At 38.6% G+C, this 15,522-nt stretch overlaps 1 protein-coding gene across 7 annotated transcripts in view; it reads right to left on the bottom strand.

The window, feature by feature from the left end:
* DECR1 (2,4-dienoyl-CoA reductase 1) overlaps positions 1-15,522 on the bottom strand; it is a 51,175-nt gene that overhangs the window by 2,884 nt on the left and 32,769 nt on the right. For 6 of the 7 annotated variants that reach the window (XM_070075850.2, XM_089335502.1, XM_051844622.3 and 3 more), the window contains 2 exons: positions 6,646-6,745; positions 1,972-2,044 (listed from right to left, as the gene is read on the bottom strand). In XM_070075850.2, the coding sequence (XP_069931951.2) occupies positions 1,972-2,044; positions 6,646-6,745 (173 nt within the window). Of the gene's footprint in view, positions 1-1,971; positions 2,045-6,036; positions 6,243-6,645; positions 6,746-15,522 lie in introns of those variants that run through there. The other variant, XM_089335505.1, reaches the window with a different exon arrangement.

Below are 15,522 nucleotides of genomic sequence, written 5' to 3'. Positions count from 1 at the left end.
AATAAATAAAAATCTTTTTTAAAAAATTAAATACTTATTACTTGGGCATAATTCATAGTTCTCCTGCTAGACTACAAACTCCTTGAGGGCAAGCACTTTGTCACCAAAGATTTTTAACTTTTTCAGTATCTACACACAATGGACACTCACTACATACAAGTTAAATAGATAAGTAAAATGGGTGTGATCTTTCCTAGACATAGGATACTAGAAATAACCTTCTGTGACGAGAGAATTCTTTTCAGACAGAACTTAGCAAAAGGTCATCCTGAATTATGTGCTTTCATATATGATATGCATCTGAGTTATTTTCCACTAGTTTCATTAAACTCTTTATTATTTAAATGTTAGATAGGATATTCAATCAAGTTTTACATACTCAGGTAATTTTTGCCTTTAAAAATTTTTATTTATTTAAAAGAATTTTTCTTCTCTTTGTTTCTACCCATTGAAGTGCTAGATAAAACCAATATGACCACTTCCATATTAATATTGAATACTCAAGAACTACCTACCACACAAATGTTCCTTAGTACAAGTTACCAAACTTACTGGGTTTTCAAAGCTACATCCTTGTTGGATCTATCAATTTTTACTTTACATGAAAACAAAAGGAATTATGAGGATGAAGTTATTTGCAGTCATTAGAGTACAGAGAACTGTGGACATTCTGAGCAACATCTGCAACAGCATTACTGATAATTATGAGTTGCAACGAGCGTCTGCAGGGATTATTAATTTTAGGTGAGACGTATGCCATCAGAAGGATTTTTAATCAGAGAGATGTAGGAGTTAGATGACATGCATAATTGACAGAGTGAAAGGCAAAGACATGAGTCAAAGAAAACGCTACCTATAGCAAGACCAAGCTCGGATGATAAATTTCCAGAGCATCACTTAAACTAAAAATACAGTTAACAGTTTTATAACTTTAAAAAAGAATATTCGGGGGCCAGCGCTGTGGCATAGCAGGTTAACGTCCTGTCCTGAAGCGCCGGCATCCCATATGGGCACCGGTTCTAGTCCCGGCTGCTCCACTTCCAATCCAGCTCTCTGCTATGGCCTGGGAAAGCAGTAGAAGGTGGCCCAAGTCCTTGGGCCCCTGCACCCATGTGGGAGACCAGAAATAAGCTCCTGGCTCCTGGCTTTGGATTGGCACACCTCTGGCCATTGCGGCCATCTGGGGAGTGAACCATCAGACGGAAGACCACTCTTTCTCTCCCTCTGCCTTTCCTCTCTCTGTGTAACTCTTTCAAATAAATAAATCTTTAAAAAAAAAAAAAAAAGATGTTGGGGCAGAGGTTTGGTGCAGTGGTTAAAATACCACTTGGAATACCTGCATCATATATCATAGTGCCTGGGTTCAAGTTCTGGCTCAGCTTCTGACCCCAGCTACCTGGCAATGTATACCCTGGGAGGCAGTAGGTGATGGCCCAAGTACTTGGGTACCTACCACCCTGTGGAACATCCAAAATGACATCCCAGCTCCTGGCATCAGCCTGGCACAGCACCAGCTTTTGTGCACATTTAGTGAGTGAACCAGCAGACAGAAGATCTCTCCAGTCTGTCCCTGTCTCTGTCTGTCTCTCTCTACATTCTTAATCAAATAAAAAATTAAATAAGTAAAAATTGTAAAGGGATGTCAAAGTAAATCTTTAAAATAATCATAAAAATTAAGAAGTATAGGATAATAGCAGATAGTGACAAAGCAAATCGGAAAAAAAATATCAAAATTGACAGCATAAAAGATCCTTGAAGATGAAGACACTGAAAGAGACATTATCAGGAAGCTGTGCATATGCTATGCCCTGCCCACCTCATTATTTCTTCTATTAGATAATGGCACAAACTTCTTCCAACATTCAGGGCTTCAAATCCAGGTATCCCCAAAGTCCTTCACACAATAATCAGAATACATAAATCACTTTTTCATGCTTTAATCATTCACAGGTTAAGCAAATTAAAACTTACTTTGGTTTTTATAGGCCCTGGCTGAATCACATTGAATCGCATTCCATATTTACCCCATTCAGCTGCAAGAGACCTAAACATTACAATAGATAACATTAATTTTAAAATATTATGTCAAAAACCCAAATAACCAAGACTCACTGTATGCTTACTACATACCAAAGTTTATAACCCCACCAGGCAGAGACTACTCTTACTCCCTAGGTAACAGTTGGGGTAACTGAGGCACAGAGTAATCAAATCTTTTTGATAGGTCATATGGCTGATTTGTCAAGCTCAAGTGGTCTAGCGTGAGAGTCTGTCCCTCAACTCCTCTGCTGTAGGATCTCCCATTTATGCTTTAATGCCCTTGATCACTAGGCTGCACTACCTACCATGTACATTTCAGAACAAGAAGTCCAATATTAACATATATAATTAGTATATTTTTTGGAGTAGGTGTTCATTACTCACATAAAAACAGGAGAGCTTCACGCCCTTCCCTTATATATTCTGGAGATTAATCTTGCATTTATAAAGTTCATTATAATTTTATATATAGCCTGGTAATTTTACATATAGCATTGGATTACAATGTCTGCAATATCACAAGTAAGTTAATTGAATAAGAGATGGATTACACAGATTTAAAATATTAACCACATCCATGTTTAACTAGGCTTTAATACAATTGTTGAACTGCGTTAAAAAGGAAATAGGAATCTAACAAAACCTTTCTAAATGTACTGAAGCAAAAGAGAATCCAAATAGCAAACACAGAACCTTGAAGCAATCTGTTTTAAAAGCCTGCCTGATAGGTCTATATACTTCACAAATTTATAATAGTATGTATATCCATGTGTATGAGGATATTTCAAAATATTAATGGAAAAGCTATTAACAGATTTTTTCCTAATGCAAATAATCTGAAATCCATACACAGTTTTTTTTTTTTTTTAAACTTTTATTTAATGAATATCAATTTCCAAAGTACAGCTTATGGATTACAATGGCTTGCCCCCCATAACGTCCCTCCCACCCGCAACCCTCCCCTTTCCCACTCCCTTTCCCCTTCCATTCACATCAAGATTCATTTTCGATTCTCTTTATATACAGAAGATCAGTTTAGCATACATTAAGTAAAGATTTCAACAGTTTGCTCCCACACAGAAACATAAAGTGAAAAATACTATTTGAGTACTAGTTATAGCATTAAATCTCAATGTACAGCCCACTAAGGACAAAGATCCTACATGAGGAGTAAGTACACAGTGACTCCTGTTGTTGACTTAACAAATTGACACTCTTGTTTATGGCATCAGTAATCTTCCTAGGCTCTTGTCATGAGTTTCCAAGGCTATGGAAGCCCCCTGAGTTCACTGACTCTGATAATATTTAGACAAGGCCATGGTCAAAGTGGAAGTTCTCTCCTCCCTTCAGAGAAAGGTACCTCCTTCTTTGATGACCCGTTCTTTCCACTGGGATCTCACTCGTGGAGATCTTTCATTTTTTTTTTTCCCCAGAGTGTCTTGGCTTTCCATGCCTGAAATACTCTCATGGGCTTTTCAGCTGGATCCGCATGCCTTAAGGGCTGATTCTGAGGCCAGAGTGCTGTTTAGGACATCTGCCATTCTATGGGTCTGCTGTGTATCTCACTTCCCATGTTGGATCATTCTCTCCCTTTTTGATTCTATCAGCTAGTATTTGCAGACACTATTCTTGTTTATGTGATCCCTTTGGTTCTTAGTCCTATCATTATGATCAATTGTGCACAGAAATTGATCACTGGGACTAGTGAGATGGCATTGGTACATGCCACCTTGATGGGATTGAATTGGAATCCCCTGGTATGTTTCTAACTCTACCGTTTGAGGTAAGTCAGCTTGAGCATGTCCCGAATTGCACATCTCTTCTAATGAAGAACTGGATTAAGGATTCCTCTGGGTTGCCTTTAGAAATCTCTCTTTTTTTTAAATAATAGGTAAAATCCAACAATTTTATGTAGTACAAGCAAGTGGTATTTATCCCACGTAAGCAAGGCTGTCAGCATACACAGTTTTTTTTTTTTTTTTAATTTTTGACAGGCAGAGTGGACAGTGAGAGAGAGAGAGACAGAGAGAAAGGTCTTCTTTTGCTGTTGGTTCACCCTCCAATGGCCACCGCGGCCGATGCGCTGTGGCCGGCGCACCGCGCTGATCCGAGGCAGGAGCCAGGTACTTATCCTGGTCTCCCGTGGGGTGCAGGGCCCAAGCACTTGGGCCATCTTCCACTGCACTCCCTGGCCACAGCAAAGAGCTGGCCTGGAAGAGGGGCAACCGGGACTAGAATCCGGTGTGCCAGCGCCGCTAGGTGGAGGATTAGCCTAGTGAGCCACGGTGCCGGCCCATAGTTTTTTCTATGATCTGTTTTATTTAAATATATATATATATGGCTTTCCAAAAAATTTTGCACCAAAATAAACTCATCCATTTTATACAAATTTCTTGAAGTAGCCTCATACATTCTTAATCTAGTTTTTAAAAATGCTTTAAGGTATCTTGAAGAATACAAATAATACAAATGAAGAAGGAAGGAAGGAAGGCATGGAGAGGGAGTGGGAAGGAAGGAGTGAAGAATAAGGAAACATACAAGAGCAAAGAAGGAAGCTAATATATAAATGGATTTTTAAATTCCATGTTACTGCCAGAAGCAGGTCACAAATTTCTATCTAGCCTTTTCATGGTCCTATGCAAAAAAAAAAGTTAAGCATAATAGGTTACACAATTCACAGTGTTCATATGGAAAAAGCAAGCTAATTACTCAGGAAAAGCATAATTTTTTCTAACAGAAAAAATGATTTCTTCTGGAAGACTGATAAAAGGAAAATGTGATAATGTAATAGTGTCCTTAAGACATTGTATCCTTGCAACAGATGAAATTGAGTATGTTATATGGAAGCACAGATATCTATTAATAGAGTCTGACAGTATCACTTCAAAGGCCAATTCAGTAAAACCAACTCTACAGGATATGCAACATATGATCCAATGCCAGCCTTATTCTCACCTAATCCATGGGTATATTTGAGAAAAACAGATTGACTATACCTTTTTCAGGCAAATCACCTCCAAGTTATGCTTTTTTAAAAACAGACATTCATTCATTCATTTATTTGGAAGGCAGAATAACAGGGATAGTGGGAGAAACAGAGAGAGGAAGGATAGGAGAGAAAGAGATGTAGGAGGAGAGGAAAAAGGAGAGGGAGGGGGAGAAGGAGACAGAGGAAGAGACAGAGAAATCTTCCATCTGTTGGTTTATTCTCCAAATGCCCACAGCAGCCAGGGTGGGCCAGGCCAATGCCAGGAGCATGGAACTCCATCTTGGTTACCTATGTGAGTGGCAGGAACCCAAGTACTTGGACAATAATCTGCTGCCTCCCAGCACAGGAGTCAGCAAGAAGCTGGATCAGAAGTGAAAGAGTCAGAGCTTGCATGTCAAGCAGTTATTTAACCCACTGCACCACAATGTCTCACCCTCGAGAATGCTTTCAACGAAGTTCATGACCATACCGTGGGTACGTACTTGTAGTGCACTGACTCCAAGCTGCTAGAGAAGTAGTAACTTCATGTCTTAACAGGATTTCTAAACTGAGCAGAACCTACATTACGCTGGGAAAAACTGAGCAACCTATGAAACAAATGAACCTAGGGAAAAGCCATCCTAATCTTAGGGATGTGCCAGATAAATTCATTCCACTAAGGCAGCAGAGGATGGCCTGAGTGTTTGGGCCCCTGAACCTACTTAGGAGACTGGAAGAAGCTCTTGGCTCCCGACTTTGGCCTGGCCCAGCCTTGACCAGTTCATCTGGGGAGTGAACCAGCAGATAGAAGACCGCTCTTTCTCTAGGCACACTGCCTTTCAAATAAATAAATAAATCTTTTAAAAAATATTTTTTAAAAATTTCATTCCACTGCTAACATGATCTATCAGCTCCCACTGAGCTAACTTATATTGAGGAACTACTGTGACATGATAAGGAATTCACCTCTCATGGTTAGTGGTGCATGTTAAAATGCTGAGCACACGGCTAAAATATTGGCTATTTAATTTTTTTTTAACTTTTTATTTATTGTAGAAGCAGAGAGAGAGGGGGACACAGAGAGAGATCGATCTCATCCACTGGTTCACTCCCAAAATGCCCAGAATAGTCTGGGTTAGGGCGGAGCCAGGAGCCCAAGCACAATCCATGTCTTCCACATGGGTGGCCGGAACCTACTTGAGTCATCCATCATTACTGCCTTCCAGGTCCTCATCTGCAGGGACAAGGAAGTATCAGAGCTGGAAATTGAACCCCGTTACTACAAAGTGGCACACAGGTGTTTTAACCACTAGGCTAAACACCTGCTCCCTAATTTAAAATTTTTAAGTTAAGCTTTACAGTAAGAGTGGCTATATTTCATGGGTCCAACAGCTACATATGGCCGTGCGTTAGGGTGATTGCAGAACATCCCTTTCACTACAGAAAAGTTCTTTGGACAGTACTGAGACTGACAAATAGGGCTCACTCAAGAGATAGAATGCCTGCCTTTGGTGAATTCAAAGTACCCTCTGTTTTACTTTTCTCCAAAGGGAGATCAGAAAGCAAGAAATTAGTTTCATGAGTTAGCAGAGTACATTATTTACGTTCAGCAGCAGGATTAACTAAGGAGTACTCACTTGTGCATGGCTTCCACGCCTGCTTTGGAAGAAGCACTTGGTACCACAAAACCTGATCCAGTCTCCGCATAGATAGTTGTGATAGCAAGAAACGCTGCTCCTGAAGTTTAAAAGGACACAGTTGATTAACAATAAAGCTATATCAATTCACATGAGGAAAACGCAATTTAGAAGAGGATCTCATTCAAGAGGGTGTAACAAAAACTGAGCTTTTCAAAGAAAATTCACTAACCCTAACTTAGTAAGAGAGTAATCAAAGACAATTGCTAGGTCCTGCTACTAATCTTGCTGTCCCTTCAGATGGCCTAGTCTGTGCTTACCTGGAATTCTATTCCTGGTGAATCAACAAAAGACCCAAATCTCAGAGGCATTCCCTGTAAGACCCTATGTTATCAGCTAAACAGGATTCCTATGAACTAAAGACCACTTATGTGTGAACAAATCATAATCAAAATTAGCAGAGTTGTCCGCCTCCAGCCATGATAGGCTCACTCTTGTGCTGTAAACATCAAGCAAACTGTACTTTCACATGTGTACATCAGGCTGGCAAGGACAATGATTCCTGAGAGAAGGAAAATGAATGAAATGAGTCCCAAGATCACCCCCAGATTTTTGCCTAAAAAATTACACAGGCTGTAGCATAAGGAGGCGTAATCCAAACAGAAAAGTACATTTGCATTAAGTTAAAGAAATGGAGATCAGAGTTTGGGAAGGCTGAGGAAAATGAAATTTGTGACTAGGAGCTCCCAAAGGAGGAACACATGCAGGACAGAGCTCCATAAATCTGCAAAAAGTCTCCTTGGATCTTTGGCCAAATACTAACCTGTATATATTTAGGGAAAGATTCTATGAGGCCAGATAAAGAACTACTGCCAGGGAGCTATAAGGCTAACAATTCCCAGAGCTCACATAAGGCTGGGATACTTGTAAATTCTAAGTAGCTTCACTGAACCCCCATGGCTTTCTGCAGAGAGCTCAGAAAGACCATGGCCTTAGAAGAAGATTGCATTATCCCCAAAATAAAGTCTTCTGTACACTTGCTCAAACAAAGCTTTAAAATGAACCTTGAAATGATCGGGCTAATCTACAAGTAACTTAGCTGCTTGCCAAAAAAGAACTCATCACACATCAAAGGAATATTTAAAACACACTTATAACTTACACACAAAAATATAAAATACATGGTATGTAATCAAAAATTATTACACATAAAAGACATAGAGACATAACCAGGAGAAAAATCAGTGAATAGGAAGAGTCCCAGAATGGACAAGAGATAGAAATAGCAGATGTAGACCTTTAAAATGCTATTATAAAAATGTTAAGGAGTTCAAGGAAAAAATAAATAATAAAAATGAAAAAATACAAAAATAGAAATAACACTTCTGAAACAGAAAAATACAATATCTGACATGAAAAATTAATGCACTTTGCTGCAGAAGAAAAGATCCAGGAACCAGAAGACCCAGAAGTAACTATCCAAAATGAGGAACAGAGGAGGAAATAAGTTGAGGGAAAAAGGAGAACAGATCATCAGTGATCTGTGGAATAATATCTAGTGTGCTAACACACATATAACAGGAATCACAAAAGGAAGAAGTACTTAGAGAAATAAAGACAAAAAATTCCAAATTTGGTGAACAGTAACTTAACAAATCACAACTAGTATAAACAGGCTAGGGCTGGGGGAGGCATATAGTAAAGCCATTGCCTGCAGTGCCAGCATCCCATGTGGGCACTGGTTCAAGTCCCAGCTACTCCATTTCCAATCTAGCTCCCTGCTGATGCACCTGGGAAAGCAGCAGAGGATGGTGCAAGCCCTTGGGCCCCTGCACCCACATGGGAGACCTGAAGGAAGCTCCTGGCTCCTGGCTTCAGATCATCCCAGCTCCAGCCGTTGCAGCCATTTGGGGAGTGAACCAATAGATGGAAGATTCTCTCTCTCTCTCTCTCTCTCTCTCTGCCTCTGCTCTCTGTAACTCTGCTTTTCAAATAAATAAATAAATCTTTTTTTAAAAAAAAGTGATAAAATATTACTAATAGCTAGAGGAAAAATAACACTATAAATATAGTAACAGATAAAAATTTCACTGATTTCTCCTCAGAAAGCAGGTAAGCTAAAAGGCAAAGGGATGGTGGTACCTTTAAGGTGCTGAAAGAAAAATCTGTCCACTTTGCATTCCATACTCAGCAAAAGTATCCTTCAATGAAATAGGGCATGGGTGTTTAGCCTGCTAGTTGAGATGCCGATGCGCCACACTGGAAATCTGAGTCCAGTTCCTGGATCCAGCTCCTAAGTCCAGCTTCCTGCCAATGCAGACCCTGGTAGGCAGCAATGATGGCTCAAATACTTGGGTTCCCTTCACCCACACGACAGACTTGGAATGAGTTCCCAGCTCCCAGAACAGTCCAGCCGAGCCTCAGCAATGGCAGGCTTTTAGAGTGAACCAGCAGGTGGGACCTCTCCCCCCACCAAAAGTTAAAAATAAAAATAATTTTAAAATCTGCAAAAAAGAGATGATATTTTCTGATAAACAAAAGATTAAAGAATCTTCTACCACCAGACTTGCACTGTAATAAATGTTAATGCAAGTTCCTTTAGCTAAATAAAAACTATATTATATAGAAACTCAGAGTATCAGTATCAGAAATGTTAATTATGTCATAAATATGACATTTTTCCTTGTTTTCTGGATTCCTGTTTAAAATTATTGTATTTGGTAGTCATTTTACATAACATTTAAGATGTCTTTTATGATGCCTACATCCCATACCAAAGTGCTCTCTGAAACGGGACTGGGAATGGGAGAGGTAGGAGGAGAAGGGGTAGGAGTATGGGTGAGAGGGCAGGTATAGTGGGAAGCTATACTTAAAGCTGTACTTATGAAATACATGAAGTTTGTATTCCTTAAATAAAAGGTTTCTTTGAGGAAAAAAATAAAGTTTTGAGAAAACAAAAAAAAAAAGTGAAGTTCAGACACCTCTGCCTCTTATCTGGCTTCCTGCTAAGGCACACAATGGGAGGTGGAAGATGACAACTCAAGTACTTAAGTCCCTGCCACTTAAACAGAAAACTCAGAATGAGTTTCAGGCATCCTGGCCTGATCCTGGCTGTTGCAGGCTTTTGTGGAGTGAACCAGTGGATATAAAAAAGCAGCACTAAAAAAATATATAAAAGCAACACAGCACATACAGTAATCAACAGTACGTGGGATATAGTAGGTTCACAATGAAAATGAAAGCTTTAAAGAGTAATCCTTAGCTCCTCAGAAATCAGTGATTTTCTAATTATTTAATCACAACATTGGCTAAGAGCATACTCTTTTAATATCCTGAAAAGCATCAACATTCATTTATATATTTTTATAAAATATACTTTAAGAAATTTAAATTTGAAAGAAAGTAGTTTGAAGATCATTCAGATAAGTTTTTTCTCTCCTTCACATATTTAGTTTCTCTTTCCCTCAGCATTTTCCAGAGTAGAAATAAAATTCAGCACATCCTGGAGAACATGGGGGTGGAGGAGGGGGCTGGAGTACCATTTTGAGGATATGAGAAATAAGAATGATTATGTTAGTCATTCTGGTAACTACTTTTCTATATCAAACTTAGCCTCTCAGACATCTGAAAATTACTTGGGTTCTAAAATATTACTCTGTAAAAAAAGGAGGGATGTAGAACATCCCACATTAGTGGGCTCTACTGCAGTATACTAACAACAGATGCCAAGTATACTGCAAAAGTACAAAAACTACTTTAAAAGTGAATTACTTACAAAAAACAAATGCTTCAATAGAAAGTGCACTATCTTCCAATTAAGACTTAACAGATAGGTTTGTTAAGGGTGAGAGAGAAGGAGTTAAGCCATTATAATATAATTTAGATGCCAAAAATGAATGTTACTGTACTCTTCCTTTCTTCAGGTTTTCTAAACCTAGAAAATTCAGAGTCCACTGTTGACAATAAAATACTATTGCTTTTAAATTTTACTAAATGCAACAGGAAGTAAAAATTTATAACTGCCCTGTGCAATAAAATAAATGCTACACAGTGAAACAATGAGCAGTTGCCCTTCAAGAAATGAACAGCGGTGCTGAAAGTTCAAAGTAAAGAATTCCCAGATTCCCAGGATTAGTCAGATATATTTTTCTTTTTCTAGGAAGGCCAATTATTTCGATTAGAATGGGAGAAGATTTTAAATGGCACATTCTAAAGCCCAGTGCAGTCAACTGAAATGCTTCTATATTATTTAGTGAGGTCAACAAGATGGAGAAAAGGAGCAATAATTGAAATAAATAGGCTATAAAAACCAATACATAAACCAATTAACACAGAACTAGAGAACCCAAAAATAAATCCATATACTTATAACCAACTGATTTTTGACGAAGGTTCCAAAAACATACATTGGTGAAAGGACAATCTCTTCAATAAATAGTGCTGGGAAAACTGTACATTCATATGCAAAAGATTTAAATTAAACCCCTATCTGTCACCATATATGAAATCAACTCAAAATAGAAGACTTAATTGTGAGAACTGAAATATGAAACAACTGGAAGAAAACACAGGGGAAATACGTCATACTTGGTTTAGGCAGTTATTTTGGAGAAGATCACAAGAGCACAAACAAGAAAAGCAATAATACACAAATGAGATTATATAAAACTAAGACGCTACCTACAGCAAAGGAAAGAATTAACAGTTTGAAAAGACAACCAGAGAATAAAGGGAGAAACCACTGCAAACTATTCACCTGGCAAGAGATTAATATCCAAAACATACAAGAAACTCAATTCAACAACAACAATAATGATAACCTGATTTAAAAAGGTTAAGTAACCTGAATATATATATATATATATTTAAAAGAAGATAAATAAATGGCCAACAAGTATATGAAAAATAGCTTAACATCACTCACTAATCATCAGGGAGACAAAAATCAAAACCATAATGAGATCTCATGCAGTTAAAACAGCTACTGTCAAAAAGACAAAAATTTACAAATGTTGGCAAAGAAGTGGAAAAAGGGGAATTCTTATATACTGGGGATGTAAATTAGTACAAGCATTGTGGAAATCAGTATAAATATTTTTTTCAAAAACTAAAAAGAGAACCATCAGATGACACAGCGACCCTAAGGGCATACAAATATATTCAAAGGCAATGAAATCAGTATGGCAAAGAATTACCTGCACTCCCATGTTCAATGCAGCACTAGCCACAATAGATAAGACATGGAATCAACTGGGATGTCCATCAATCAATGAATGGATAAAGGAAACAATGTAATATTGTTCAGCCAAAGGGGGAAAAAAAAAAAAGAACTCCTGTCACCCATGGCAACATGGATGGACTTGAAGGACATGTCACATAGAAAGACAAATACAGCTTGTTTTCACTTATTTGTGAAGGCTAAAGAAGTTGATCTTGTACAAGTAGAGAATAGTATAATGGTCACAAGATATTAGGAAGCAAGACTAGACAGAGGGAGGTACCAAATATGATTAGATTGCAAGAATAAATTCTAGTGTTCTATAGCACATTAGGGTGACTATAGTTTAAGACAATTTATTATATATCTCAAAATAACTAGAAAAGAGAGTTTTAAAGCTACCTAGCAAAAAATATATTAATTATCCAGAATTAGTTATTATAGATGTATACATGAATCAAATTATCACATTATACCCCATAAACACAAACAATTCTTATGCACCCATTACAAAGAGAGAGGGCTAGCAATATGGTGCAGCAGGTTAAGTCAACACCTGTGACACTGGCATCCAATACTGGAGCAATAGTTACAGGCCCAGTTGCCCTTGTCTTGCATACAACTTCCTTGATAATGCACCTGGGAAAGCAGCAGATGATGGCCCATGCACTTGGGTCCCTTCCACTCACATGGGAAACCAGAATGGAGTTCTAGACTTCTGGCCAGTCCTAGCTATTGTGGCCACTTAAACCAGCAGATGTCAATCTCAATCTCTCTCTCTCTCTCTCTATCTCTATCTCCCTCCCAGCCTTCCTCTTCCTCTCTCCCTTTCTGTCAGTCTGCCTTGCAAACCAATAAAATTAATAAATCTTTAACAACAAAAACAGAGAGGAGGGAAGGCGGGAGGGAGAGAGGGAGAGAGGGAGAGGGAGAGAGGGAGAGAGGGAGAGAGGGAGAGAGGGAGAGAGGGAGAGGAAACAAACTCTAGACCCTTTGGCTCAAACAAGGTTTCCTATACAGGCAACTTTGCAGACTGAGTTGCTAAACACACCCTGCACAGCTCCACTACAGGAGGATTCTGGAAGCTGATCTTCCCAGGCTTGGCCCAATATGCTTTTATTCTTCATTATCCTTTATTGTTCTTTTTGTATTCTCTCACTGTAAACCATGGCTGGAAGAAATAACTAAAGTAAAATTTTTTACTTACTTACTTATTTATTGCCAAAGAAACCTTTCATTTAAGGAATACAAACTTCATGCATCTCCTAAGTACAACTTTAGGAATATATTGATTCTTCCCACCACACCTGCCCTCCCAACCCACCTCCCCCTCCTTCTCCCATTCTCAGTCCCATTCTCCACTAAGATCCATTTTCAATTAATTTAATACATAGAAAGCCAACTCTATACTATGTAAAGAGTTCAACAAACAAAAAAACACACACACACAAAAAAAAACTGTTCCTAAACAGTTGAGACAAGGGCTATACAAAGTCATTGCATCTTGAAGTTAATTTCACTTCTTTTTTTTTTAAACTTAATTAACTGTAAAGAAGTACACAAGAATGATAAATCTTTTTCAAGCACTTAGACATAACTATAACTTATGAGACAAAGACCTCCATGTAATACATTAAAAGAAAATAAGTCCTTGAGAACGAGTTTTAACATTAATTAAGGGTCAGCGCCGTGGCTCACTAGGCTAATCCTCCACCTGGTGGTGCTGGCACACCAGGTTCTAGTCCCGGTCGGGGTGCCAGATTCTGTCCCGGTTCCCCTCTTCCAGGCCAGCTCTCTGCTATGGCCCGGGAGTGCAGTGGAGGATGGCCCAAGAGCTTGGGCCCTGCACCCCATGGGATACCAGGAGAAGCACCTGGCTCCTGCCTTTGGATCAGCACGGCGCGCCAGCCACAGCGCGCTGGCCGTGGCAGCCATTGGAGGGTGAACCAACGGCAAAAGGAAGACCTTTCTCTCTGTCTCTCTCTCTCTCACTGTCCACTCTGCCTGTCAAAAACAAACAAACAAACAAAAAAACATTAATTAAGGAAGTACCTAAAAAAATAAGTAATGGAGTTGGACACTTAGGCATAACTAAAACTTTTGAGACATAATATCCTTCACTTAACACACTAAAACAAAATAAATCTCTGAGAAAAAGTTTTACTGTTGATTCTCATACTATATCTTTCCCATAACAGGCATTTTCCATAAACTTTTTGAATATTCTTCATATATGGACTCAGATATCATGATTGTCAATAAAGCTAACTGTCAGGAAAGCTGCAAACAGTGGCTCAAGTGTGTTTAAGAATTACAGGAAGCTCAATTTTCCTTATATGTGACATATAATTCCTGGATTATAGATTATAAATAATTCTATTACTAGCTGTATAACTGTGTGACCTTGGGCAAATCACAACTCTCTCTGAGCCATAGATCACCTATAATATCAGAAAATAAGAAATCCACAAATGTTAGCTTCTAGGGATTAACTGTTACATAACTGTTGCTGTTCTACTCATTACTCTTCTATCCTCATGCAAAAAGTTCCATCTTTTAATATTTATTTATTTGAAAGTCAAAGTTAGAGAGAAAGAAAGATTTGAAAGGCAGAGTTACAGAGAGAGAGAGAGAGAGAAATATCTTCCATCCATGGGTTCACTCCCCAAATGGTTACAACAGCTGGGACTGTGTAAGTTCAAAGCCAGGAGCCAGGAACCTCCTCTGGATCTGCTATGGGGGAGACAGAAGTCCATTGCTCTCCCAAGACATTAGCAGGGAGTTGGACTGGAAGTGGAGTAGCTGGGACATAAATCACCAACCAGTGATGCTGGCACTTCAGGGCAGTGGTTTTATGCATTACGCCACAACACTGGCTCTAAATTTCCATGTGAAAACTAACAATATCCAGCTTTTTAACCATCTGTAACTGCAAATGATGTTATCTAGCAATTCTGATAATTTCATTTAAACCTCACTCCTGCCATTAAATCTACAAATACACCTATATCAATAACTCCAACTCAACTTCTTCCATCTTTCTGGTAGATTTCAAAATTAAGGTGGATGAGATCATAAATTTACCTTGTAGTTCCATAATTTCCCCATCCACTGTGCCCTGGTCTGATCCTCCAATTTAGCCACAACCTAATCTCTGTCAGCATTCCAAACCACTGAGTACACTGCCTCACTCTCTGGGCTCTGTCTTTCCAGTTCTCTCCCATTCTCAAACCATTTATGCTCTTTTAGACTTCATTTTTAAAAATCTTGATGTTTTATCACCTATCTTCTTTAGGCTTATAATAACCTCCTTTTCTAATTTTCCTATTTAACAACATAATCTAACATAACTAATCGCTAAATTCTATATTCTCTTAAGACTTCCATCTTGCAACCCATCAATACCACAATTGCTTCTCCAGTGTTACAATTTAACACTGTTGTAAACTGTGGTTGAATCCCATTGGAAAAATGCATCTAGAGATCTTTTCCTGGGGCCTCAACATAACTCATCAGCCCTTTCAATATCCGGAGTAAGCCCCTTTCGGAATCACAGCACCTGAGACTCAACCATTCCTTCAGTGATTCTCTCTTTCTCCTTTATCTTTACTACTTCTTTTCATCGGGTCCTCCCCTGAGTCATTATTCATGTTCCAATA

The sequence above is a fragment of the Oryctolagus cuniculus genome, chromosome 6 (genome assembly GCF_051225735.1).
Source record: "Oryctolagus cuniculus isolate XC-2025 breed Fujian yellow rabbit chromosome 6, ASM5122573v1, whole genome shotgun sequence".
Lineage (NCBI taxonomy): Eukaryota > Metazoa > Chordata > Mammalia > Lagomorpha > Leporidae > Oryctolagus > Oryctolagus cuniculus.
The sequence above is the reverse complement of the archived record's forward strand: the minus strand, read 5'-3'. Positions and strand labels throughout refer to the sequence as shown.